We start from the raw sequence: 24,337 nt of genomic DNA on the forward strand, positions 1-24,337 counted from the left end.
CATCCACAGGGTGCCAATGAAATTTGAGATGCCAAGGTCCGCCACTGTTCCAGGAGCACTAGAACCAGATGCACATACCATCCCTTCCGTAGGTCCGTCCCTAGTTTCTTTCTACTCATCCTCACAAGAGATCACTATGTTCTGTCATAGTTAGACGACAATATAGAGGAAGACAGGTAACTTGGAGGCACAATTCATCTGCGCCATCAGAAGCATTTATAACTAGGCCAAATCACGAGGAACATCCAGAAAGGGCATAATGAGGCTTGGGAGAACAATACTGTTCTTTCTATATAACTGAACCTATTTCCAGCAGCTCACAGTAAGGTATAGCCGTGCATAGAACAGTCATTTCCCAGTTTGAGCTTGGCTGCTCCCGACATTAGAACTGTTCAGGTTTTGGAAAATCATTTTTGTCTTTCAGTTCAAACTTAAAATGCTGTATGTTTTGGCTATGCCGCTGCTGTGACTGGATATAAATAACCCTAACTTATGGACTGCATATATTGCTGATGAGGCTGCAGGTGGATAATATTATGGACCAGTGACCATCCCATTGCTTTCCATAACTGCTCCCAGCATTCTCTCAGAAATCATTACAGCAATCATCAGCTAGGCTATTATTATCAACCCCATATTTCTCTCTCTCTCTCTCTCTCTCTCTCTCTCTCTGTGTGTGTGTGTGTGTGTGTAAAGCCGAGAAATGATGTTCTGGCTAAGGTCACCCAGGGAGTTAATGACTATATTGAAATTTGAAAGCAGGACTCTCATGCTCATGTTCTACAGCAGCAGCCCATGCAGTCTGCGATTTAGAAACAAAGGTCAATATAGACTCACACAGACAATTTAATTAATATGGTTTTATATTTTGAAAAGCAATATTAAAAAAGTTTAAACATTAACATTTGCTTTTACAAGTTTTACCTTCGTATTGCTTGGCCATTTCGACATATAAATTATTGCTTATTAGCAATTGCTTCTTAGCTCTCATAAATACACAACACAATGATATATACAGAGGCCAACAAGCATGAAATATGTAAAGGAATACATTGGCAACCGTGATCCTGGTAAATCAGAGCATTTCATACATACCAGTTCTAATAATGTTGGATAAGTACAAGGTGTGGTCCCTGAGAAGTTAGGCAAATAACCTTGGCTTGGGCAATCTAGTCTATTACTGTTAATGCAAGTTGACACCATGAGGGCACTCTAGAGATGGTAGAATGGACAATGCAAGTAGTCTCTCCTCTCTTTGTTGACAGTGCCCCAGTATCTAACAGTGTTTAGAAGAATGCAATAAATAGGCTATGCAAATAAATAGTAATTTAACTCTGCTAAAAAGGTTAATATTTACAGCTCACTCTGTAGCTTTTTTACAACACTTTTTTTCATTGAATTGTTGCAGCTTTCCCCTTTGCTTACTAGAAACTAATACATTAAACTCATGAAGAGACTGTACATCAAAGTACTGCTGCAGAACACTGTTTATTCTTAACCCCTGTTTTAACTGCTAACTCTCTTACAACTACTGAGGTCTGTATATATAGATTAACAGAGGGGAACGAGCCAGAATTTACAGCACAATTTATGCAGGTTTAATTCCAGAATAGGTCACACTGTGTTCAATGAAACTTTCTCCCAGGTGAGTGTGTCTAGGACTAGAGACTCTTGAGTCCCTGGATTTTAATAGGAGAATAAAGCATATATTAACATTTTTCTATTAAAGCCAGTGAGATTTAGAGTATGTACAGAAATAACAGCAGTTTTTTCTCCCAGGGGGCTCTCTCAGTTTCCTTCCCATTTGTAAATGAAAGATGTACATACTACCTACCTGAATGCTGGTTCAATCATCAATCTTAACTCTCCCCTCATGCTTCAGAAGGGCAGCCCATGTTTTATTCTGAAGTGCCATATGTACATTTATTTATGTTCATCTGACATCTTTCCCCCCTTTTTTTCTTTAAAGCAACAATCTTTTCTTTTTTTAAAAAAAAGTTGCAGAACTGCTCCAGGGATGGGGGAGAGGTAGGTTTGTGATGGCCCAGGTACTAACCAATCAGTACTGCCCACAGCTTGTCTGTGCTGCAAACTTACACACCTGATTTTCCTGAGCTGAACCCTGGAGACAAAATTGTACATTTTAACAGAACACAATCTGAGTGCACTTCTCAAGAAGCCCTACCATTTGGTTGTTTAGCAGTAAGACAACAACTGAGAATAACTGTCTTCTTTGTAACAGCGTATCAGTGCGTGTCAGCGTTATTTTAAAAAGTATTTTAAAAAGCACAATCGTTTCTGCAGACTTGGTAGACAGAATCTAGCTAAGTCCCCGAAATTTTAAATCAGTGAAACCAGAAGATACTTCACCTCCCAGATGCCATATATAACCAAGCTTGAAATTCCAAAACAGCGAAGGTCTTTCACTCTGCTCCACTGCTTCAGCCATTCAGGAAGGCTGCTTTAGGGAGACCCCGTACGAGGAAAGGAAAGGCCCATGTGGCTCTGGGCAACTAGAAACAGAACATGTCTTTTTTCAATGCCAGTATAGATATACGAGCTAGGTTCATCTTGCCTATACAGTGGTACCTTGGGTTACAGACTCTGCTAACCCGGAAGTAGTACCTCGGGTTAAGAATTTTACCTCAGGGTGAGAACAGAAACTGCGCGGCAGCAGTGGGAGGCCCCATTAGCTAAAGTGGTACCTCAGATTAAAACAGTTTCAGGTTAAGAACGGACCTCCAGAACGAATTACGTTCTTAACCAGAGGTACCACTGTACTACATAAATTCCCAGGTTGCACAGAACAACTTTATACTTCCCTGCTTCTTCAGGATGAAAACCCAAATGCTACACACTCAGTTGCTAGCTAGATTCTTCGCTGCCATGATGGATATTTGTCCAAGGATGGTTTGCACCACAAACTAGGCCCAAAATGCATGACCTGTGCTCCTTCATACTCCCTCCCTTAGAGTTGTTTTTAACTGTTTGTCCCTGTTTCTATCTTTTAAAGTATGTATGATCTCCTTTTAATTGCTAGTTTTTATTCCTTACCTGTTTTAAGTCATATGTGTTCAGTTTATCCATTATGTTTTATCTCATGCTGGTCTGTGACCGAAGTAAAGTTTGATACTACTGATACTGAAGGTTCTATACCATTCCCCTATTTTTTCATGGGCCTTATCATATGCCAATCAACCATCTCTCATGTATGCTAGGCCAAATCAAAGTCCATAACACTGGTTCATTTCTGGAAAACAAGGGATAGTGCTCGTAATTTAGTTTTGGCTTGTCCTTTTGCCTGAATCCTGGCCACTGAGTATCTTTAAGATGTTATCCATTACTTCAGTAACTGACAACAGGGAAACTGCCTATGGAGTACAGCACTGCTTAGCCAAATCTAATAGAGATTTAAATATTTTTAAAAAAATCATTACATATTTGCATTGTACCACACTCAAGAATAAGCAGAACAAGTCCTCTCATGAAATTGGGAAGTGACTTTCCAATCAGCAACTGAACAAGGAAGCCAGAGCTGAAAATACATTATTGCCTTGCAAAAAAGAAAAGAAAAAAGGATTAACTGTGGTAGGATCTGTACCAGCAAACACATGCTAGTCAATGTATATGTGTGGGCAAGGTGGCATTAACAAGTGAAGATTTAGTAAGTGGGGTGTGATGTTAACTAGTCTTGTATCAATCAAATAATCCCCCAAGTCTATTTTTACTCACACAGTCAAGCTTCTTACGGTCTCAAAACCCACATATGGATGTCAGGGGCATTTTGCTGACAAGAATAACAGGTGTGGGAAGGGTTTGTTTTGATTTCATAAATTTATATCCTGCCTTTAGGAAACTTTTCCGACAAGGTGAATATGATAACCTAGGAACTTTGCAACCATGTCCTGATTCTCTCTTACAAAGTTCCCTCTGCATTAGTGTTTTTAGGCAAACATGGGCATGAGAACCTCATTTCATTATGTTTAGATCTACTACCTGAAGGTCTGGTGGCTGAACACCACAGATGAGGAACTGATAACTTCTAAGCCTAATTGGGCCCGACAGCTCCCCACCCCCAAGTTAGCCTTATACGCATAAAACAGGTTATTTACAACAACTGCAATTAAAATAAAGCTACTTACATGTATGCGGTTGGAAATAATGCATGCAGCCCAACAGCTCTCTTTTTTCTTTGTTATAGCAAATCCCACTGCCTAAGAGACAAGCTGCTTTTCAGTTATTTTAAAAAAATCCTTGCATCTTCAGCTGAGTTGCTTTAGGGAAAACCTCATATAAAACTCCATTCATATGCCTAAATAGGTTATCTGGATTGTTTCTAACATGTGCAACCACCTACATAAATGCATACTGTATATTTACTCAAAGGGCAGCCAGTTTTTCCCTTTTACTGGGTTAAAAAAAGCAGCTGCCAGGAGAACATGTATAGCATATTCATAATATAGTTACAATTCTGAAACATCTTGTCTTTACATTACACTGTACAGTATTTCCACAATTTTCATACTGGGGAGGCCAAAATGCATTGGAAAGAATCTCCACCCTGCTGAAAAAACCCTACCACTTAAAGCTGATTTTATTTCTCTTCCAATAGGACACAATCCCTTGGGGATGAGCTTGTGCAGAAAAAAGTTCCTGAATGATTATACTCTAGCAGCTGTAATAAAAAAGGAGAATTCATTTAATTTAGTAGACTCACATTTCAAAGAACACTAGATTTTACCCACAGTATCTCCTGTCTGGCATAGTATCACAAGAAGTATGTTCCCATTTCCACTATAAAATAGTATATTGTATAAAGATGCATATAAATAGATTTTTCACAGTGAAATGCATTGTTTTGCATCGTATTTATCACACTCACTAGGCAAATCCTTGCAACCCTTTACTGTCATTCTTTGTTCACCTTTGACTCACATGTTTTGACATTAAAGGCTGTGACCCTTTGATACAAGCTTTTGAGAAAGGAGTTGAAACAAGTTTCCAGATAGCATATAGCCCAAGAAATCTGCAGTCATCAGATTCAGGTATCTTCAAAAAACCAGTTTTGCACCAGAGAGTATCACATTTCCCTCGCTAGAGAGCTATACGTCTGCCAGAAGTGTGGCTATGGAAGTGTCAAAAAAGTTGTTGGATAGGACCCATCCTAATTGATCCTCTGCTATGCTGCACTTCACTGTGATTCCAAAAAGAGCGCTTGACTTTCAAGGAGATTCTCACTCACATGAACCAAAACTGACTACTCTCAAGACAATATGAAAAGGTGCCTCTTGTCAGATTAAAGCCCCACAGCTTGAAAGTTTGAACTAATAGTGTGGATAAGCCCTTAGGTCTATTTGGTCTTTCTTAGTGAAAAAGAATGAAGTGTGCGCACTCACAACAGGTTAGGTTTCACATAGCTGTAAAGTATTTATCATTTTCAGTCTTAATAAATAATGATTGATGGGCATGCCACTTAGTAGCTCTTCCAGCTTTCCCTCAGCTAGTTTTGTATGCTAATTTTATTGGAGACCCATAAGACTCTTACAGAAATCTAGTTCCTTGAGTGGTTAGATAGGGGAGCTACTTTAATTAGCAAAAGTTTTCATTGGCAGTGTAAGTAATGCCCTTGGCAAACATTCCAGAACACCCCTCCAATATTGAGGTACAGATGTTTTTGCTTTTGTGACATTTAACCTAAGGGTGATTGAGGTCTTTCCCCCTGTTGGAAGCTGCTGTTTGTTGCAATCTCATAGATTCTTGCTTATTTACTTAACCATTGCCTAAAAGTCACATTACACCCATCTAAAGGCAACTGCAGTAATCTTATGGTACAGATATCAAGGAGTAAAGCATACTGCATTCCTTTTGTAATAAACTATAAGCATGTCGGCTCATGAGCTTGATTATCTAAATTAGACTAATTGGAAAGGGAGTTCTAATTTAAAAAAAAAGCTGAGAGAAACATTCAAGAAAGCACTGTGCACTCTGCTACTCAATCCTGTGCAGAAACACTGCACTTGTTGCTGCAAACAGTTTAACAGTGTGAAATTTTGCTTTATGCTGTGGAACACATTCAGAAGGGAAGGCTGCTAAAATGAAGTATCACCTGCTGGTGGTCCAATTCTACAATTTGTTTGAATGAGTCTGTATGCTGTGCTCTAACAAGTTGTCATTCTTTATGTTCATGGAGCAGTGGTTGCTACACATCCCAGGAAAGTTTGCTTAGTATATACTTCTTTTTCTCTGTTTTCATCTATTTTCTTTTTGGCAACAAACAATCCTTTTGGCAGCTCATGATGATTAGTGAGGCGCATCCATGTGTGGCAAATTATGAGTGCCTTTCTCACATAGTACTGCTTGCTAAAAAGTTTCTTCATAGTGTCACAATGTCTTCTTTCCCCCCAATTTAACACTGATAAGAGTCTGAATTGAAAGCTACTCTGGACCAAGATTTTTTTTTTTTTTGAAGAAGTCAAGTCTTTGTATATGAAGAATGCTGTTTCTCTCTTTCCCCGTCTGCAGTTGAATGGAAATGGCATTTCTCTCATCCCGGAAGGCTGATGCGAACAGCTCTTCTTTCTGCTTTGCAAGAGATGGCTGTGCTTGTTATGGCATCAGCTACTGATAAAACTCAGCATTCACCTCTCTCCAAGGGAAGCAACATGCTTGGCATAAACATTCACTTAATTGAAAGTGCTGCAGGTATGTGAATCTGCGTGAACTCACACGCGAGGCTCTATCCTATGAGAAAGCTCAAACAGCATCTGCTGGTTATCGATGATGTGCAAGTGATGGACGTAGGGCTTCAGCTCCTGATGTTCTTTTGGGGGAACTTCATTTCCTAGACAAAAGAAAAATGAATGAATGAGATCAGTTACTTTACAGCTTCTTCCCCCTGAACTCATCCCCAAAATGCAATTAACTACAGGTGTCAACATTTCAAATAAAAAAGAAGAAGTTTATTTCCAGACTAAATGTGATAATCAATTAAACAGATATGGTTGAGGATGGTGACTCTCCAATGACTTCTAATTTCACCTGGGCCTAAGGCGATTAGCTCTGTATATCTCCTCTCCTCAGATGACCTCTAAGCTAGCAAGTAACTTGTCTATGCATACATTCTCTATATGTGTGGAAAAGGTCTATCATCTCAGACATCTCAAATAGCCTCAATCATAAATAATATGAACAAAATTGAAAATATGAACAAAAAAAGATTGCATCAAACAAGAAAGTTGATCCCTTTTCAGCGTAAATCCTTTTAGTTCATTCATAGGATTATTTCTAAGCAGTCAAAAAACAATAAACAATGGTGTATGTAAATGCCGGATGTACTGGTTCAGTTGTATTTCTCAAGCTTATGCTACAGTGAATAGTCTTTAAGATGCCCACTATAAGTCTCTGTTGCTTTGGGCAAAAAATGGTTTATTGCTGTCATATTGGCTGGTCAGAGAGACCTGCTATGAGGAAGGTTTTTATATTTGTTCAAAGCTTAACTAAAGAGAGAAATCTTTACTCACCATACTGGTTGTGTCTGCAGTGTCTCAAAGACCGGACTGTGTCTGCAATCATGTGCTGTGAAGATAATATACAAGAGGAACTACTGAATATTAATCCAATAGAATATATATATATTTTACAAAAAAAGCTACTCTGGTAGTTGTACAAGAAAAGCAGGCATAACCTTTCCTTTAGCATGGGAGGCAAGCCATATTCTCTTTCCATTTCCAGATTTTGGGGGGTGTGTGTGAAATGTAAGATCTTCTGAGAGCTCTTAAGAGAAAGCTATCATGGATAACTTCAAGCATTGATTCAGGGCTGCTTTGATACATTACAGGAGCAGTGGTAAATTATGTGAATTCTTCATGTATCTGCGGTATAAGAATTCAGTATGTGTGTGTTAACATCAGCATTGTTTACAAAAATGACTAGCAATCCAGGCAGGCCCCACATTTTTTCCGTTAGTGAAATGACATTCAAATGAATGAAGCTTCTATCTAAATGGGGATTAGATGGCATGACATAAGAAGGAAGAGAATTCTTAACTTCAGAGAAAACATTCTACCCAGTATGCCTCTGGAATTGCAATAGTTGAGTATGAATAGTTATTTAAAAAGAGTTCATTCCTATGCTGTTCTTTTCTTAGGCAATATAGGTCACAGATGGCTGCACCGATTAGAGAGAGGAAAACATTTCCAATTTCATTGCACATGTATGATTGGATCTTGGGCTGATTTGAACTGGCATAGATTCATGAAGCTACATTGATTTGCTCCAGCTGAGGGCTTGGTCCATAACGTTTTCCTGCAATTATTATTTGATCACAATTGCAATATAAGCAGAGGAGACGTTCAACTAGACCCAAACAATTCTTAGTAGCTAAACTTGAAGCTGTCTGAAATTAGCTCTCACTAGTGATATTATATAAAAAAATAATAGCACAAACTGCCTAGCTCCCAAAGAAGAAGAAAAACTGATTGCCTACTAAAAAATTAGCCCCTGTTTTGTCTGGCATAATACAGATCATGCCACAGTTGTGAGTTATAAAAATGTGTTGAATGGAATAGCTCTGTGGAAATGCCAGATTACCAATGTGCAAATCATATTTCTGATAATGTGGCTCTGAAGTTGCCCTGTTTGCAAGACAAGCCACTAAGAACTCATAATGAGGCTCTTCCCTGAGATTCAAGAGAGCAGCTCTTCTTAGTTTTCTGCCTGGTGCAAAAACATGCCATTGTGGCAGTATTAATATAAACTTCGAAGCAGCTACGAGTCTTCAGTTTTTGTCCTTTTATACTCTGGGAGCAGGACGCAGGTGGCGCTGTGGTCTAAACCACTGAGCCTCTTGGGCTTGCCGATCAGAAGGTTGGCAGTTTGAATCCCCGCAACAGGGTGAGTTCCTGTTGCTCGGTCCCTGCTCCTGCCAACCTAGCAGTTTGAAAGCACCCCAAGAAGTGCAAGTAGATAAATAGGTACCACTCTGTCGGGAAGATACACGGCATTTCCGTGCACTGCTCTGGTTTGCCAGAAGCGGCTTAGTCATGCTGGCAGCATGACCCGGAAGCTGTACGCCGGCTCCCTCGGTCAGTAAAGCGAGATGAGTGCCGCAACCCCAGAGTTGTCCGCAACTGGACCTAACGGTTTACTCTGGGAGCAGGATGAAAGAATGTGTCTTTCACTCAATCTCTCCATTGTTGTGCCCTGCTCTCAATAACTAATCCTGTCTTCTAACCATATGGCACGCCTGGGAGCATGTTTTCTTGCAGGCTGTGCTCCCCCCACACCAGCCATCTTGCTTCCCCCTCTTGCAAAGAACGTTAAGACAACCTTTGCTTAATGGCAGAACTGTTGGCTTGCCACCTTCTTACCCATGACACCCTACTGCCCTGCAGCAGATTTGCCTCAGGAGCAGTAAAATTTGCAAAGTATGTTGAAGACCTAAATGCTGGGGATAAAGTCACAACAATGTGTGCATCAAGGGTTATTTTACTTTTTGTGTTAATGTGACACATTTCAAAGAGAGATCAATAATGTTGCAGTCAGAGTTAAATGTATTTGGGCAAGAAAGTACTTAATTAAATGTAGACACTATTTTATAAGCTCATTGGCAGACAAAAATTGTAATATAAATGTAATAAATTAAAAATACGCCTGCCCAAAATATCACAACACAATATGCAATTCTGCTTGTAGACAGGCAACCCAAAGTCTACAAGAAATATTATCACCTGTGACTAGTGAAAACAACAAATTGGAATTTATATTATGATTTATTCTTATGCAGATTCAATTTTTTATTGGACTAATCTTGTGTCCAGTCTTTGAAAATATAATAAAATGGCATCTAGATGAACCATTGGTTAAAAGTTCATTATCCTACTGTTATTGTAGAAACTCTCAAGGGAAAGCAGAATCAAATAAGGAATTAACAGTACCCCTGCTTCTAAAGAAACATTATTCGGAAGAACTAGAATTAACAAAACAAAACAAAAATGGAAGGTGGATAAGTGACAATGTAGCAAGCCTCCCATCCTGCCACAATATCGGACTTAAAAACAGAAAATGTTACATACCAGCTTTTCAAAGTTAACCAGGTTATCCAGAAAAGTTTTATTCCCTTCATGTATAAATGTTACATCTAAAAAAAAACAAGACAAACATCAAAATTTGTAAACTGCACTGTGATTCTTGGTTGAAGGGTGGTATAGAAATTTAATAAATACAATAAATAAATATCCCCCATTTTTACGCTACATGGCATGAAATGGTGACAGTAATGTAACACAGTGTTCCATTATTCTTAGATTTTCTCTGAACTGATCAGTGAAAAACTCTGAGAAAGGGGAAAGCCTCAAATTTTAAAGAACTGGGGGCGGGGGGAACAGTATTGGAAAAGCAGAAGTTCATGTATTGTCAATTTCTTGATGAAGTCCTGCACATTAGGTTCTTTTCTCTTTTTTTACGTTACAAGAGATTCTGACTGACCATTAGGAAGAACTTTCTTACTATAAGAACGATTTGACAGTGGCATGGACAACTTCAGAAGGTGGTAGACTCTGTTTCATTGGATGTTTTTAAACAAAGAGTGGATGGCCATTTGTCAGGGATTCTTTTGCTGGGATTCCTGCACTGTAGGGAGTTGGACTAGACGACTCTTGGGGTTCCAGCTCTACAACCCTCGGTACATTATTGCATTATTTGCTGAAGAGTTCAGCTAGGAAACCAGAATTTTTGAATTTCCACTTTTTCAGTCTTTCCAATTCTTTAAAATACGTGTTCTTCCCCCACTCTCCGCAGCTGAAGCACACATCTCCCTTACTTTAAAACCATGGTTCCCAATGTGGGGCACACGCCCCACAGGGGGGCAATTTGATTTTTAAAGAGGCAATTCGAGAATGTGTTAGACCAAGTTAAATCTTTCAGGCTTCCTCCATGTGAATAGGAGCTTCCTTTTTGAATAATAAGAATTATATGTCACCGGGAGGAGGGGGGGGAATCAGGATTGTAGAGATGGGTAGGTGGGGCATGGCCAAAAAAAAGTTTGGGAACCACTGCTTTAAAATAAACAGGAAATTTGTCCAACTTTTAAGATCAGTAGCTGGAGGCTTCTGGGCAAAAGCTGGCTATCCTGAAAGAAGCCACCTAGAACCCTAACGAGCACATCTGTACATGGCAACAGAAGAAGAAGAAGAAGAAGAAGAAGAAGAAGAAGAAGAAGAAGAAGAGGAGGAGGAGGAGGAGGAGGAGGAGGAGGAGGAGGAGTAGTTTGAACTTGATATCCCACCTTTCACTCCTCTTCAGGAGTCTCAAAGCGGCCAACATTCTCCTTTCCCTTCCTCCCCCACAACAAACACTCTGTGAGGTGAGTGAGGCTGAGAGATTTCATAGAAGTGTGACTGGCCCAAGGTCACCCAGCAGATTCATGTGGAGGAGCGGGGAAGCGAACCCGGTTCACCAGATTACGAGTCCACTGCTCTTAACCACCACACCACACTGGTTCTCTTCTTCTTGTTAAGGGTCGGAGTGAACAAATGGACATACCTTTTTATAGAGAAGGGTGGTCCCTTTTTTTTCTTTGGTAAGGAACACACCCACATATAAAAATTTGGCAGAACAACATAAACAGCATCAATCGGCTACCTACTTCCTATTGGATTTTTCTTCAGACGTTAGCATAAACAAAGGGCTGCAATGCTGCAAATACCAAGACCACTAATGCGTTCCTTTGCTTTCTTAAACTTTTCAGAACTGGTCCCTTTGAAACAGGATGACTTGGCTGATGCTTACTTCTCCACTCTTTCCACACTGCTGTGCTTTCTGTCAACCTCACCTCCTAGACTCAGATGCCAACATTGCATATTATACACTCCCCGCTGCAATGCCTTGCCTGCCCTGTCACTAAGGCAAAATGGAGAAGGTGAAATTGTTACTGTCAATGCTAATAAAGAAGGCATTCCGCTGAAAAGACTGAAGTGTGCTTTTTTTATTAAAAAAACTTTAAAGACTGAAGTAAAAGCCTTAAGAGGAACAGGGAGGGAGGAGAAAGAATGAAAAAAAAAGGATAGAAATTTGCTTTGCTGCCAACAACTATGAGCCTGGATAAATTCAGTGGAGCAGAAAATTGCATCTGAGCTGTATTGTAAAGAGCAAAACAGTGTTTTATTAAATATTTGAAAAATCAGCAAGATTTTCAAAAGCACTGTCTGTGAAACAACAGAGTTTGCTGTAGAAATTCAATTACTTAAAAAGGGGTATTGTTGTTGAGGTACTTTTTACCTATTTAAGAAAGGGTTTTTTTCAAATTTCCTTTCCGACACCTGCTTTACTTACTCTTACTTAAAAGGTGTTAATTCCCTCCCACACTTCTCCTTGGAGGGCCCATTCAAGGCTACTGGGAAGGGGGGAGGGGGAAAGCACTTGATATAAAAAAGAAAAAAGGCACAGCTGCTTTTAAAATGACTGCTGCGGAAAAGCCGATAGGAGATGAGAAGCATCCATTCTGGAGGACAAATCATCCTCCAGAAGTGAGGATGAAAATATTCAAAAACTGTCCAGAGAACTAGGCATTGGAAGTACATTGAAAAAAGCCAAAGCACTCTGGTGAGGAAAATATGCCCCAAAGACATCTGCAGAGACAGACAAGACGATAAATGCATTCATATGCTAATGCTAGAAACCTGCAAGTGAAGATGGGCAAGTTGGAGGGACTGGTCTAAAATAGAGCATAGAAATAGCTGGCAAAATGGAAACCTGGTGGGATGAAGAAAAGCAGTGGGACATGGTTATTTCTGGATACAAACTCTACAGGAATAATAGGGAGGAGCATCATGGAGATACGTCAAGGAGGACACAGAATCCAACAACTTAGAAATGTCAAGAGGGACAGACTTCTTCACAGGAGTGCTATGGGTGGTGATACCAGGCCCCAAGAATAATTTAGTACTGGGCATATACTAACACAGACACAGACAGAAAGAAACACACACACACACACACACACACACACACACACACACAGAGTGCCCAAGGAGAATGAAAAAAAATGAGGCATCCAAAGGAGGAAATGTTGTCACCCTCAGATATACCAGGTATGTGCACGTTCCAGTCATGGCAAAGAGGTAAAATTTCTAGATACCCTAAAACAACTGTAATTGGGCATGGCTCACAAAACCCACACAACATTATAGGTGGCTGTGCTGACCTTGACCCTGACCTTTAGACTTTTTTTTCCTTTAAAGATTGTGCCCTAAAAAACAGCCTCTTCAAAGATGACTTTATAACTAAAGACTTCGTTGCAATATGTTAACACTCTCAAACAATGAATCCCATTGTGCTAAGGAGATGTTTCTTTATATGAAGATATGCCTTTAATCCCTTTGCCTACAGAAAAGGGAAAAAGGCAGCCAAGGCCGTTCGTGGTGACTCAAAGGAGTCTCTAGAAATAGCTTTCCATAAAAGAGGGGCGGGGTGGTTAGAGAAGATAGAAACAAAGGCCGATTATAAATCGTAGGATAGAGCTATTGGAAGAAGCCGAGTGCTCAGCAGAATTGCAGGCGCTGCAATGTGTTCCGTTAAAAGGTGCACCCAAGTGTGACCTATATCCATTATACATAGCCTGTAGGGACTACAAGATCACAGGCACAAAACAGAGCAAGACATGCGGCTGAGAATTTTGGCTTAGCATTACTAGTTAAGGCCTGAGGCGGCAGGAACTGAGCAAGCTGCTTTATGAAGAGGCAGTCCATAGGTCCATCTTGCCTGGTACTGTCTGCAACACGGACAAGTAGCTCTCAAGCAGCCTGTCCCAGACCTACCAGGTATGGAAGCCTGCAGCTTCTGCACCAAAGCATGCTGTTACTGAGGTGCGGTTATGCCTTAAAACAGAGCTGCCTCACACTGAATTAGATCATTGGTTCATTTAATCATCTTTTGACCAGCAGTGGGGCTCCAATATCTCTTTTTATTTTTTAAATGAAGATACTGAAGGCTGAGGATGAATGCAAAGCATATTCTGTACAGCTGAGCTATGGGCCCTCCTAATTGTGGCCTCCATCATCCAAGGCTGAAGGCAGCAGAAGGTGCAACAGAAGATCAGCGGTCATGAAGAAAGCACAGCAAAATCCCAGGGTCATCAGAAAAAGGGGGGGAGCAGGGAACCTACCAGAATTAAAGATAGCCAGCCTACAGTAGGGTGGAATTTTACTTTCGAATATTCGCTCTCCTTAATCAGGACATCTCACTTATTGGACGACAGAAACAGGAAAAGAACGGCTTTTTATTTTTTTTTTTTTAATAAAATTTTTATTAAGGGTTTTTACAGAATAGAGTACAAAGACAATAAACAACCTTGCTTTTATCTCAACAGAGTTTCATAACTTCTTTGGACTTCCTCACATCTCCCGCTGCCATTTTCATCATCATAAATTTTTTCCATGCAATTTATCATCTAGTTTGCAAATTTTATAACCGCTTATTTAAATATAGTCCTCTGCAAATTTATTTCTCTTAATCTCACTTTACATCCCATTCCAATCCGATTTTGTGGTGGCCAATTATTTATGATCAAACATCCTACTTAACTTTCCACCAAATCACAATATTTTTGTAAATAAGTCTTAAATTTCCTCCAATCTTCTTCAACCCTCTCTTCTCCCAGGTCTCGAATTCTGCCAGTCATCTCAGCCAGTTGCATATAGTCCATCAGCTGCATCTGCCATTCTTCCAGCGTGGGTAGATCTTGAGTTTTCCACTTCTTAGCGATAAGTATCCTTGCTGCTGCTATTGCGTACAAAAAGAATGTTCGATCCTTCTTTGGCACCATCTGGCCGACAATGCCCAAGAGGAAGGCCTCTGGTTTCTTAAGGAAGGTATACTTAAATACCTTTTTCAGCTCATTATATATCATTTCCCAGAAGACCTTCACCCTGGGACAAGTCCACCAGAGGTGAAAGAATGTTCCTTCATTTTCCTTACATTTCCAACATTTATTGTCTGGCACATGGCATATTTTGGCAAGTTTAACTGGGGTCATGTACCACCTATATATCATTTTCATTACATTTTCCTTCAGAGCATTACATGCCGTGAAGTTCATCCCCGTGGTCCACAACCTTTCCCAATCCTCAAACATAATATTATGCCCAATATCCTGTGCCCACTTTATCATGGCCGACTTAACCATTTCATCTTGTGTATTCCATTTCAACAGCAAGTTATACATTCTTGAGAGTACTTTGGTCTTAGGTTCTAACAATTCTGTTTCCAACTTCGATTTCTCCACCTGGAATCCTAACTTTTTATCGTTTTTAAAAATTTCTTGGATCTGAGCGTAGTGTAACCAGTCTCGCACGTTGTCTTTCATTTTTTCCAAACTCTGCAATTTCCAATTATTACCCTCTTTCTCTATTATTTCCCAATATTTCGGCCATTTGGCCTCCATATTGGGTCTTTTTCGGGCCTTGGCCTCCAGAGGTGATAGCCATCTTGGAGTTTTATTTTCCAGTAGGTCTTTGTATTTTGTCCAGACATTAAACACTGCTTTCCTGACAATATGATTCTTAAAGGCCTTATTGATCTTAACTTTATCATACCATAAGTATGCATGCCAACCAAATGCATTGTTAAAACCTTCCAGATCTAAAACATCAGTGTCCTCTAGAAGTAGCCAGTCTTTTAGCCAGCAGAAAGCTGCGGCTTCATAGTACAACCTTAAGTCTGGCAGGGCAAAGCCCCCTCTTTCTTTCGCATCAGTTAATATCTTAAACTTAATTCTGGGCTTTTTGCCCTGCCAGACAAATTTAGAAATATCTCTCTGCCACTTCCTGAAACACTCCGTCTTGTCCACAATTTGCAATGTTTGAAACAAAAACAACATCTTAGGCAATACATTCATCTTAATAGCAGCAATTCGGCCTAGCAAAGAAAGCTTCAATTTTGACCAACTGTCCAAGTCTCTCTTAATTTCAGACCAACATTTTTCATAATTGTGCTTAAATAGACTCAGATTTTTTGCTGTTATGTTTACCCCTAGGTACTTTACTTTTTTAACCACAGTTAGTTCTGTTTCTCTCTGAAACCGTTCTGACTCTGCATCTGTCAAGTTTTTCCCCAACACCTTAGTTTTCTGTTTATTTAGTTTGAAGCCCGCTACCCGACCAAAGTCCTGAATCAATTGTAACACTCTTTTTGTGCTAGATTCTGGCTCTTGCAATGTCAAAACAAGGTCATCTGCAAAAGCTTTAAGTTTATATTGTTTCGCTCCGATCTGAATCCCTTGCACCAACCGGTCCCCTCTAATCAAGTTCAAGAGCACCTCCAGGACAGAAATAAACAACAAGGGGGAAATCGGGCAGCCTTGTCGTGTCCCTTTTTCAATCTTAAACTCTTCTGTAACCACATTGTTAACTATCAGTTTTGCCTTTTGTTCTGAGTAAATCGCATCAATCCCATTTTCAAAACCCCGCCCCACTCCCATTTCTTTTAAATTCCCCTTCATAAATTTCCAAGAGATGTTATCGAAGGCCTTCTCCGCGTCTATAAAAATTAAAACTGCTTTAGTGTTAATATTTGTTTGCAAAAGTTCCAAAATGTCAATAATGTTCCTTGTATTAGCAAACAAGTGTCTTCCTGGGAGAAAGCCTGCCTGGTCTTTATGAATTATCTCATTTAAAACTCTTTTGAGTCTTCCTGCCAAAACGTCAGCAAATATTTTATAATCCACATTTAAAAGGGAAATGGGACGGTAGTTCTTAAGTTGTGTCTTTTCAGTTTCTGATTTTGGTATCAATGTGATGAAAGCTTCCTTCCACGATTCAGGCGCCTTCTTTCCCTCCATAATTTCATTGCTGACCTCCATCAGTGGTTGAATCAAATAGTCACTTAATGTCTTATAGTACTTGGAGGTCAAGCCATCTGGCCCTGGAGACTTGCCCAGCTTCATATTCTGAATGGCATGTTCTATCTCTAATCGTGTTATATTACTATTCAGGAGTGATCTATTTTCTTGTGATAGTTTTTTAAGTCCATTTTTCTCCAAAAATTTTGCAATCTCTTCCTCATTTTGTGGCCCTTGAGTGTATAATTTCTTAAAATATTTCTGGAAACATTTTCTAATTTCCACCGGGTTCTGAATATATCTTCCTTCTATTTCCAAATTTGTTACTATGTTCAACTTTTGTCTCTTCTTCAACTGCCAAGCCAGCAGTTTCCCACATTTATTAGCCGATTCAAATGTTTTTTGTTTCATTAATTTAATCTTCCATTCTATTTCCTGATTTATCAGTTTGGAATATTGTGCCTGATGAAGTTTAATTTCTCTCAAGATCGGCTGTGACTTCGGGTTTACTCTTAGTTTCTTCTCTAACTCTTTGATTTTCCCCAAAATCTTATCCTTTTTCTCATTTTGTAGTCTTTTCTTTATAGCGTTCTGTTGTATCAAGAACCCTCTCATCACAGCTTTGCTTGCGTCCCAGATTGTTCTTTTTTCCACTGCAGTGTTCAAATTTATCTCAAAGTAGTCCTTTATTGTTTTTTTGGCCTTCTTAATAATCTCCTGATCTCTAAACAAGTTGTCATTCATCTTCCATCTAAAGGAGCCGGTTGGTAATAGTGTCATGTCCATTTTCAACGCGTTATGATCGGAGCAGGTCTTTGGGCAGATTTCCACTTTCCTAACCTTAGGAGCCAGACCTCTAGAAATCCATATTTGGTCAATTCTTGTCCAAGTCAGTTGGGCTTCAGAGAAAAATGTTCCTTCTTTCCCCAAGGGGTTCTTTGTCCTCCATATATCAATCCAGTCCATGTTGTCTGTCATTTCGAAAAAGGTCTTTGGTAGTCTGCCATCTTTAATAACCTTTTGGCTTTGTGACCTATCCATGTTCGTTGAAACGATCCCATTCATATCTCCCATCATGATGATGTTATCATAGTCCAGATAGTCCAGCATAATCTCATGCAACTTCTTGTAAAATTCTGATTTCCCTTCATTTGGAGCGTAGATTCCTAATATCAAAATTTTCTCTCCTTGGTGCTGTATTTCAATTGCCAAAATTCTTCCATGTTCATCTTTAAATAGAAATTTTGGTGAGAGGCTCTCCTTCGCATATATCACCACTCCTCTCTTCTTAACTGAATCCGAAGATATAAATTCTTGGCCTAACCTTTTATTTACCAATATTTTTCTGTGGAGCCTAGTCACATGTGTTTCTTGTAGACAAGTAATGTCTAGTTGCTCCTTTTTTAATATGTGAAAGATTTTCTTCCTTTTTTCCGGGCTGTTACAGCCATTTATGTTCCAGCTTAAAAGTTGCAGAGACATCCTGGATGGATCTGTTTAATTTCCTTGGGATGGTGTTTTGTTCTGTGAGTCTTCAGGGTTCTGTGGTACAGGTACCTGTGGTGGTTCAGGCCCTGAGGGTAGTTCAAGTCCTTTATGAAGGTCCTCTCCGTAGGCAGTCAAAAACTTATCCCTATCTTCCAGAGTTCTAATTTTAATCTTCTTCCCTCTAAAGGTAAAGGATAATCCTTGGGGAAAGTCCCACCTAAAGATGATTGAGTTGCTTCTCAGCAGTTTTACTAAGTCCAAATATTCAGATCTGAGGTCCAACAGCTGTTTAGGAATGTCCTTAAAAATCTCAATTCTTTTGTCCGAAATGTTCAGGGATCTTCCGTAGTGCAGGCCCAAAATCTTGTCCCTTTCCTCCTTTGATCTCAACGTAATCAAACAGTCTCTGGGCTTCTCTCTCTTTATGAGTCTTCCAAGTCTGAAGGCTGACACAATTTTAAAGTCTTCCTCCTCTAGACCCCAGAACTTGGAGAATTCTTTGGTCAAAAACTCAGCTAGATTGCCTTCTTCCACTTCTGGTATCGATCTTATCCTTAAGTTAGTCTCCCTGTTCCGAAGTTCCAACATAGAGAGGTAGGTCTGGTGTTCCCCAACCTGCTTGCTGAGCGGCCTTACTTCTTTTTCCAACTCTCCCACTCTTTGGCTGGTCTCTTCGGCCAGTTTCTGATTTTCACCTGCAGCCTCCTTCAGTTGTCCGATTGCTTGTGCATTCTGTGCAACTTGCCCAGATAATTTGTTTAAAGTTTCTGTATTAAGGTCAATTTTCGCAGTTTGTTGGTCAACTTTCCTGTCCAAAGACTCCAATTTCTCAAGAATTCTCTCTAATACAGAACCAGATCCTCCTGAGGCCATCTCTTCTAGTTGTAATTCCTCAGTTTCTCCCTCCCCTGCCTGTGACAGGGAGGTAGCTTTTTCCTCCGAGGGCAGAGTAGGCACAGATGATCTGCGTGTTTGTGAGGCTGCAGTTAAGGTTGTCAGAGTTGTTTGTCTAGTTCTTAATCCCTTTCTTTTTGCGCCACTCATTCCAAAGTTATCTAGCAGTCAAGGTCAAGCTGAGTTGTTCCCATGAGAAAGCTACGGCCCAGGTGGTAGCAGTCAAACAGAGGGCCGGGAAATAGAAAGTAAAACAATGTTTTTGTTATAAATCCTCAATCCTCTAGGGGGAGCATAAAATGTCCTAAGAAGAAGAGTCCATTCCAATCATACAAAATCTGAACCAATACTTAGGGATCTTCACAAAAGTAGTTTTAGCAGAGTTGGTTTTAAGTTTGCCACAATATTTCAAGTTGTGCTTACTGGAGTTCCATAGTGCAAGAACGTAACCATTCTGAACTCCCTCAGACTGTCTCAAAGTTTAAACACAATGTATCCAAATTTGCAGTCTGACAGTTCTACTGCTCAGGCAGTTCTGACACCTGGGCTTCTTAAGTAAAGTTGTAATCCACAAAGAAGAGGATATATAAGTCCTGATAAAAGTCCAAAAATCAGTTGCTTACAGTCTTTAAGGGGATTGAAAGTAATTTCTGCGGGTGCTCAATCTGAGCTGTCAAAAGTTCTCTCTGTGCCTCCACTCCTCCTGCTCTTTGCTTTAAAAGTCAATGGCTGCGGAAGACGGACTTCCTTTTCCTCGTCACTCCGCTTTCAGCTTGTTTTCAGTATTTTTAGTCCCAAAATTTAGTAAAGTCCTCAGTTACTCACGGGTTGTTGCGTTTTAGAATCTTGTGTTGCAGGAAGAAAGGTCGGCGCTCACCGGCAACAGCAGCGCGGCTTCGCTCCGCTTAATGCGCATAGACCCACAGCGCCGCTGCCCCCTCTGCGATCCGGAGCCCCTTACGGGGTTCCCTCAACGTTTCGGGGGTTGCTCCTGGCGCCCGCCGGGTCCCGAGACCGCAGGCTTCCGCTGCCTGCGGTTTTCCAAAATGGGTCTCCGCTTCGCCGTAGCGGACGACCCTTTTCCAGCGGAGCTTCCCTCTCCCGGTTAGGAAAGGGCAGCCATTACCGTTCGCGCCGCCTCCGGAAGTAGAACGGCTTTTTATTAAGCTAACTTTTGAATTCTCAGCTGAAGAACAAAAGGGTTTCTAAAAGCTATCTTAGGCCTCATCTTATCTTACAGTTCCATTATTCACCCTCTCTGCTGTCACTCTTGTCAGCACATAATCTCTTTTCTTGATCTTTGGTTTCTCTGTCCATAATGTGCAACATATATCTATTATCAATATGCACAGCTGCACTGCATTCAGTTAACCTTGCACTACCTGGTAAACCTGCACAGAACAGCAGCAATATGCTTAAAAATTTATCTCACCCATGTATTAACGTTAATACATAAAGTTAGGAAGATGTTTAATGTGGACAAACCTTTAAGGAGCAAAGGCATGAAGGGGATTTTCGGTGACTTCATTTTCTTGAATGCATCTCTGTAGGCTTTGTGATTCAGGGAAGGGTCCTACCAAAACAATTTGATTGTGATGAAAGGAAAGAAGAAAATCAATACCCTTTCTAAAGGATGGCAATTTGTAATCTGTTACACACCCACCAGCTCAATATGCTTTAAATATAAAAGGTTTCCTTGGAAAACGAGGCAGATAAATGTTTCTCAAAGAAAGAGGACTGACTGAGTGAAATAAGAGGTCATCCACTCCAGGGGCGAATAGAGAGTTTGGAGCTACATATGTCTGCAGTAAGCTAAAAAGCTAAGGATCCCAGCTTTAGATGATGAGGTTTACATCAACCAAGGGCTGATGAAACTCTAGATGCGCTTGAACTACCACGCCTATTATCTCTGGCCATTGGGCATCCCAGCTGTCGCTAATGGGAATTGGAGTCCAACAATATCTGGAGGGCCACAGGTTCCTCACCACTGCATTAAGCACTGGAAGAGAACCGCTGGAGAAATCAAAGTCTTTTCTGTAGAAAGTATACTTACTGTCAAACTTTCAAGTTCAGCGAACAGCTTCTTAAACTTTCCAGGGATTCTCTGCAACACACCAAAAAAAAAAATCAAAAAAAAAAATCAAAGGAAATGGGATTCGATTGGGGGAGGGAATCAAGCATGCTGAAAAGTATTTAATATTTCTTTCAGTGACTAGCCATCATAAAAAACTCATAAAAAATCAAGTTGCTCATCATGAATACTGTTTAAGAGTGATGCAAATCCTTTTGCATTTTGAGACTGCCCCTCTCATAATTCTTTTATAATTGCTTCCTAAAATCTGTGTTCATTTTATTCACTAATATCTCTGTCTGCCTCATTTGTCTTAAGGCCTTTCTGATTATTTCATTTAAAAAAGAAAAACGTATCAACAGTATATTAGTGCTAGCTTGAACTGATACTAAAATATCCTTGTAGTGAGCTACGTTTCAGGGGGAAGTCTAGTTTTTCTGATTTTATTATTTTAAATAGGGAAGAATTGTGTGCTCTGCATCTATCTCCCAGTGTCATCCCAAGATTTAAAGGAACCACTTGGAAGTGGGCCCTCAGTACCTGATGGTTCTTCCATCACCCTCAAACTCAGGGAATGACTCCATTGCAGCTTCTCCTTCTTCACAACTACGCAGGAGCATGTGACAGAAGAATCTGTTACAATCCCTTTGAGGATTAGAGACAGCCCTCCAAGGGAGGGCGAAGCCACTTTGAAGGGTTCTGCCATACCCTCTTAAGCCTTCAAACAACTCTGGTCTTTGTGGGAAATTGCCATCAAACATAACTAGCAAGCTTAGGCTTAGTTAATGCACAAAGGGGTTAAGACCACAGAAATGTATTCCTAGACTCAGGTAGGTCACAGCCCTCACCTGAAAGGAAGTTAAGTTCCCTCCTTTGTTCATTCTCTTTCATCATGTGAACTCGCTGAGATAGGACAAGCCTGAGTTTGCTCGCTACATGCTTAGACCGTATACTTAGAGCTATTTCTGTATTTTGTAAACCCAATATTTCTACCTGTGTTCTGCATGGGACAACATATGAATCCAACCTTTGGCGTTTGTAAGTAAAGTATTTAAACTTACTAACTGTGTGGTCTATTTATTGTGGGGGGGGGGAAGGGTTATAAGTGGCTAGTACAGGATATTTTAAAGGTCTATCAGACTATTATTCCCATGTTTAACTGTGCTGCATCATTTTGTGTTTTTCAGTACTCTGCTGGGGGTTCTCTCCTGCTGGAAAGTGTGTTTAGCTCCATACTTTAGACCTGGGGATCCAGCCAATTCTTTTATCAATTACCCCACATGGGGGATCTATATATCTATACCCCCCCCCCAGTATTTTGCTAAGTCAACATCTTTAGCGCTTTAATCCCCACTCATCTGCTAATGAGCAGAAATTAAATCTTGCTTCCTTGACTGCAGAATCTTGTTCCCTGCTGGGAACAGGGCACACAATCAATGCATGCTAAAACCCTGTCCTCCTGCTCATCAGCTGATGTCACAAGCGATGTCAGCTGGAGAGTGGGTGGGTATGATTTGTGGGAAATAACCTCATGAACCAAATTGGCCTCCTAGGTGTGCCAAGGTTGGCTTGTGGGCTGAAAGCTAAAACAAGAATTTTAATGAATTTAAAAAACAAAATACTTATATTACCTCCCAGGTCTGAGAAAGCCGACTGACGGATGCAGTGTTGAGACCCATAACAATGGCAAAGAATGAATTCAAATTTCTTTGGGCTTTGCAGCTATGAAAATAAAAAATACAAAAAACAAACACATGGTGTAACTTTCTATATATTCAAAGCCTTAATACTACTAGCGTGGAGAGGCATGGTAGATTAACTGTTCCAAGTATATTAACACTAAGTTCTGTAGTGACCCAATTAGGTGCAGGCCCAGTAAGATGCCCCCCAAATTATTGTTTTCCTCTGTTCCTCAACTTTAATGTCATGAGAGTAACTTACTTCCTCCTGCCAAAACTCATGACTTTAATTTAACCACTGGCCCCTTCAAAGGTGCTTCCAGAGTTCTTGTACCTCTATGCAGTCTGTTTCCCTGATCTGTGGCTGCCTTGGTGCCATTTTTGTTTTACTTAAAGGGACAATGCAGGCAATCTTCTTTTTTAGCCCTATTGTGTGTGCAGTGACATTTGACTTTAAAAACAACTGAGGATTTAAGACTAATAGAACAATCCTATGCAAGTCCCACTTGCTCAATGGACCTGACCCCATTTTTAGGATTGCAGCCTGATATTTGTGGCTGTGCATTCATGTGAATTTACACATTTCACTTGTGCCAAGGAAGAGTCAAGCGGCTGTTTCTTGTGCTCCATTCTTAATAAGAGTTGCACTGTCCCTGAGGTTCACTGCCCTGTGCAATCAAACTGGCTGTGCTCCCCTAAATCCATCTCTGAAATTCATTCACATCTTATAATACAGAGATATGATAGTCCAAGAGCAGCAATAAGCACAGAGGTTTCACTATATTTATTAGAAACTGTGGCATACTTCTTCCAAATGTTTCATTTTTCTATTATTAAGATTCAAATGTCTTCTCAAAACTACCAATCATTAACAAGCAATCATGTTTCTGTTTCTTTATCCTGGAATTAGTATTGCTTAGTAGCACAGCTTTGAGCTTATCTAAATTAAATCTCTCCCAATGTTGTTTACACATATGCCTACAATCCTGAATCATTTTTCTTTTTCTTTTGTAACCTCCAGTTTATTTTGTTGTTTAATGCCACAAATTTAATTAATGTGCAACCTATATATTCCCCTGATCAGTTATTAGCTACCTTTGGTCACATTCGGATTATCAAACAGGTGCTTCCTGCTTGTCTATGTAACTCTGTTCCACACAGCAATTGCATTAACAATGGTAGTGCTGTCTGGTGAGAGAATTTCACTTTCTCAGCAACACAAAATTGCAATTTACATGCTTGGAAAATGCAACTCAAGAAACACTACTGCAAAAAATGGATGGATGTCATGCATTTAATGAGTGACATTTGCAGAGTATACTGCATTATAAATGGATTATCTAGAAATACTTTTTACTTGCTTATCTGCAA

General features: G+C 40.1%; 1 protein-coding gene and 1 long non-coding RNA gene across 4 annotated transcripts in view; one reads left to right on the top strand and one right to left on the bottom strand.

Annotated features, from left to right (window-relative positions):
* Positions 1–845: 845 nt before the first annotated feature.
* RAPGEF5 (Rap guanine nucleotide exchange factor 5) overlaps positions 846–24,337 on the bottom strand; it is a 134,097-nt gene continuing 110,605 nt past the window's right edge. For 2 of the 3 annotated variants that reach the window (XM_083705266.1, XM_083705267.1), the window contains exons 21-26: positions 22,919–23,009; positions 21,270–21,320; positions 20,702–20,789; positions 10,074–10,138; positions 7,521–7,575; positions 846–6,841 (exon numbers count right to left, since the gene is read on the bottom strand). In XM_083705266.1, coding sequence (XP_083561392.1) covers positions 6,723–6,841; positions 7,521–7,575; positions 10,074–10,138; positions 20,702–20,789; positions 21,270–21,320; positions 22,919–23,009 — 469 coding nt within the window. In that variant the 3' untranslated portion in view covers positions 846–6,722. The remainder of the gene's footprint in view (positions 6,842–7,520; positions 7,576–10,073; positions 10,139–20,701; positions 20,790–21,269; positions 21,321–22,918; positions 23,010–24,337) is intronic. The other variant, XR_014556737.1, reaches the window with a different exon arrangement.
* Positions 6,594–14,274, top strand: LOC310828239. Its single transcript, XR_014556768.1, has 3 exons — positions 6,594–6,702; positions 8,147–8,289; positions 11,747–14,274. It is a non-coding gene; the product is annotated as an uncharacterized lncRNA (long non-coding RNA).

The sequence above is a fragment of the Podarcis gaigeae genome, assembly GCF_964106915.1.
Source record: "Podarcis gaigeae genome assembly, chromosome: 12".
Taxonomy (NCBI): domain Eukaryota; kingdom Metazoa; phylum Chordata; class Lepidosauria; order Squamata; family Lacertidae; genus Podarcis; species Podarcis gaigeae.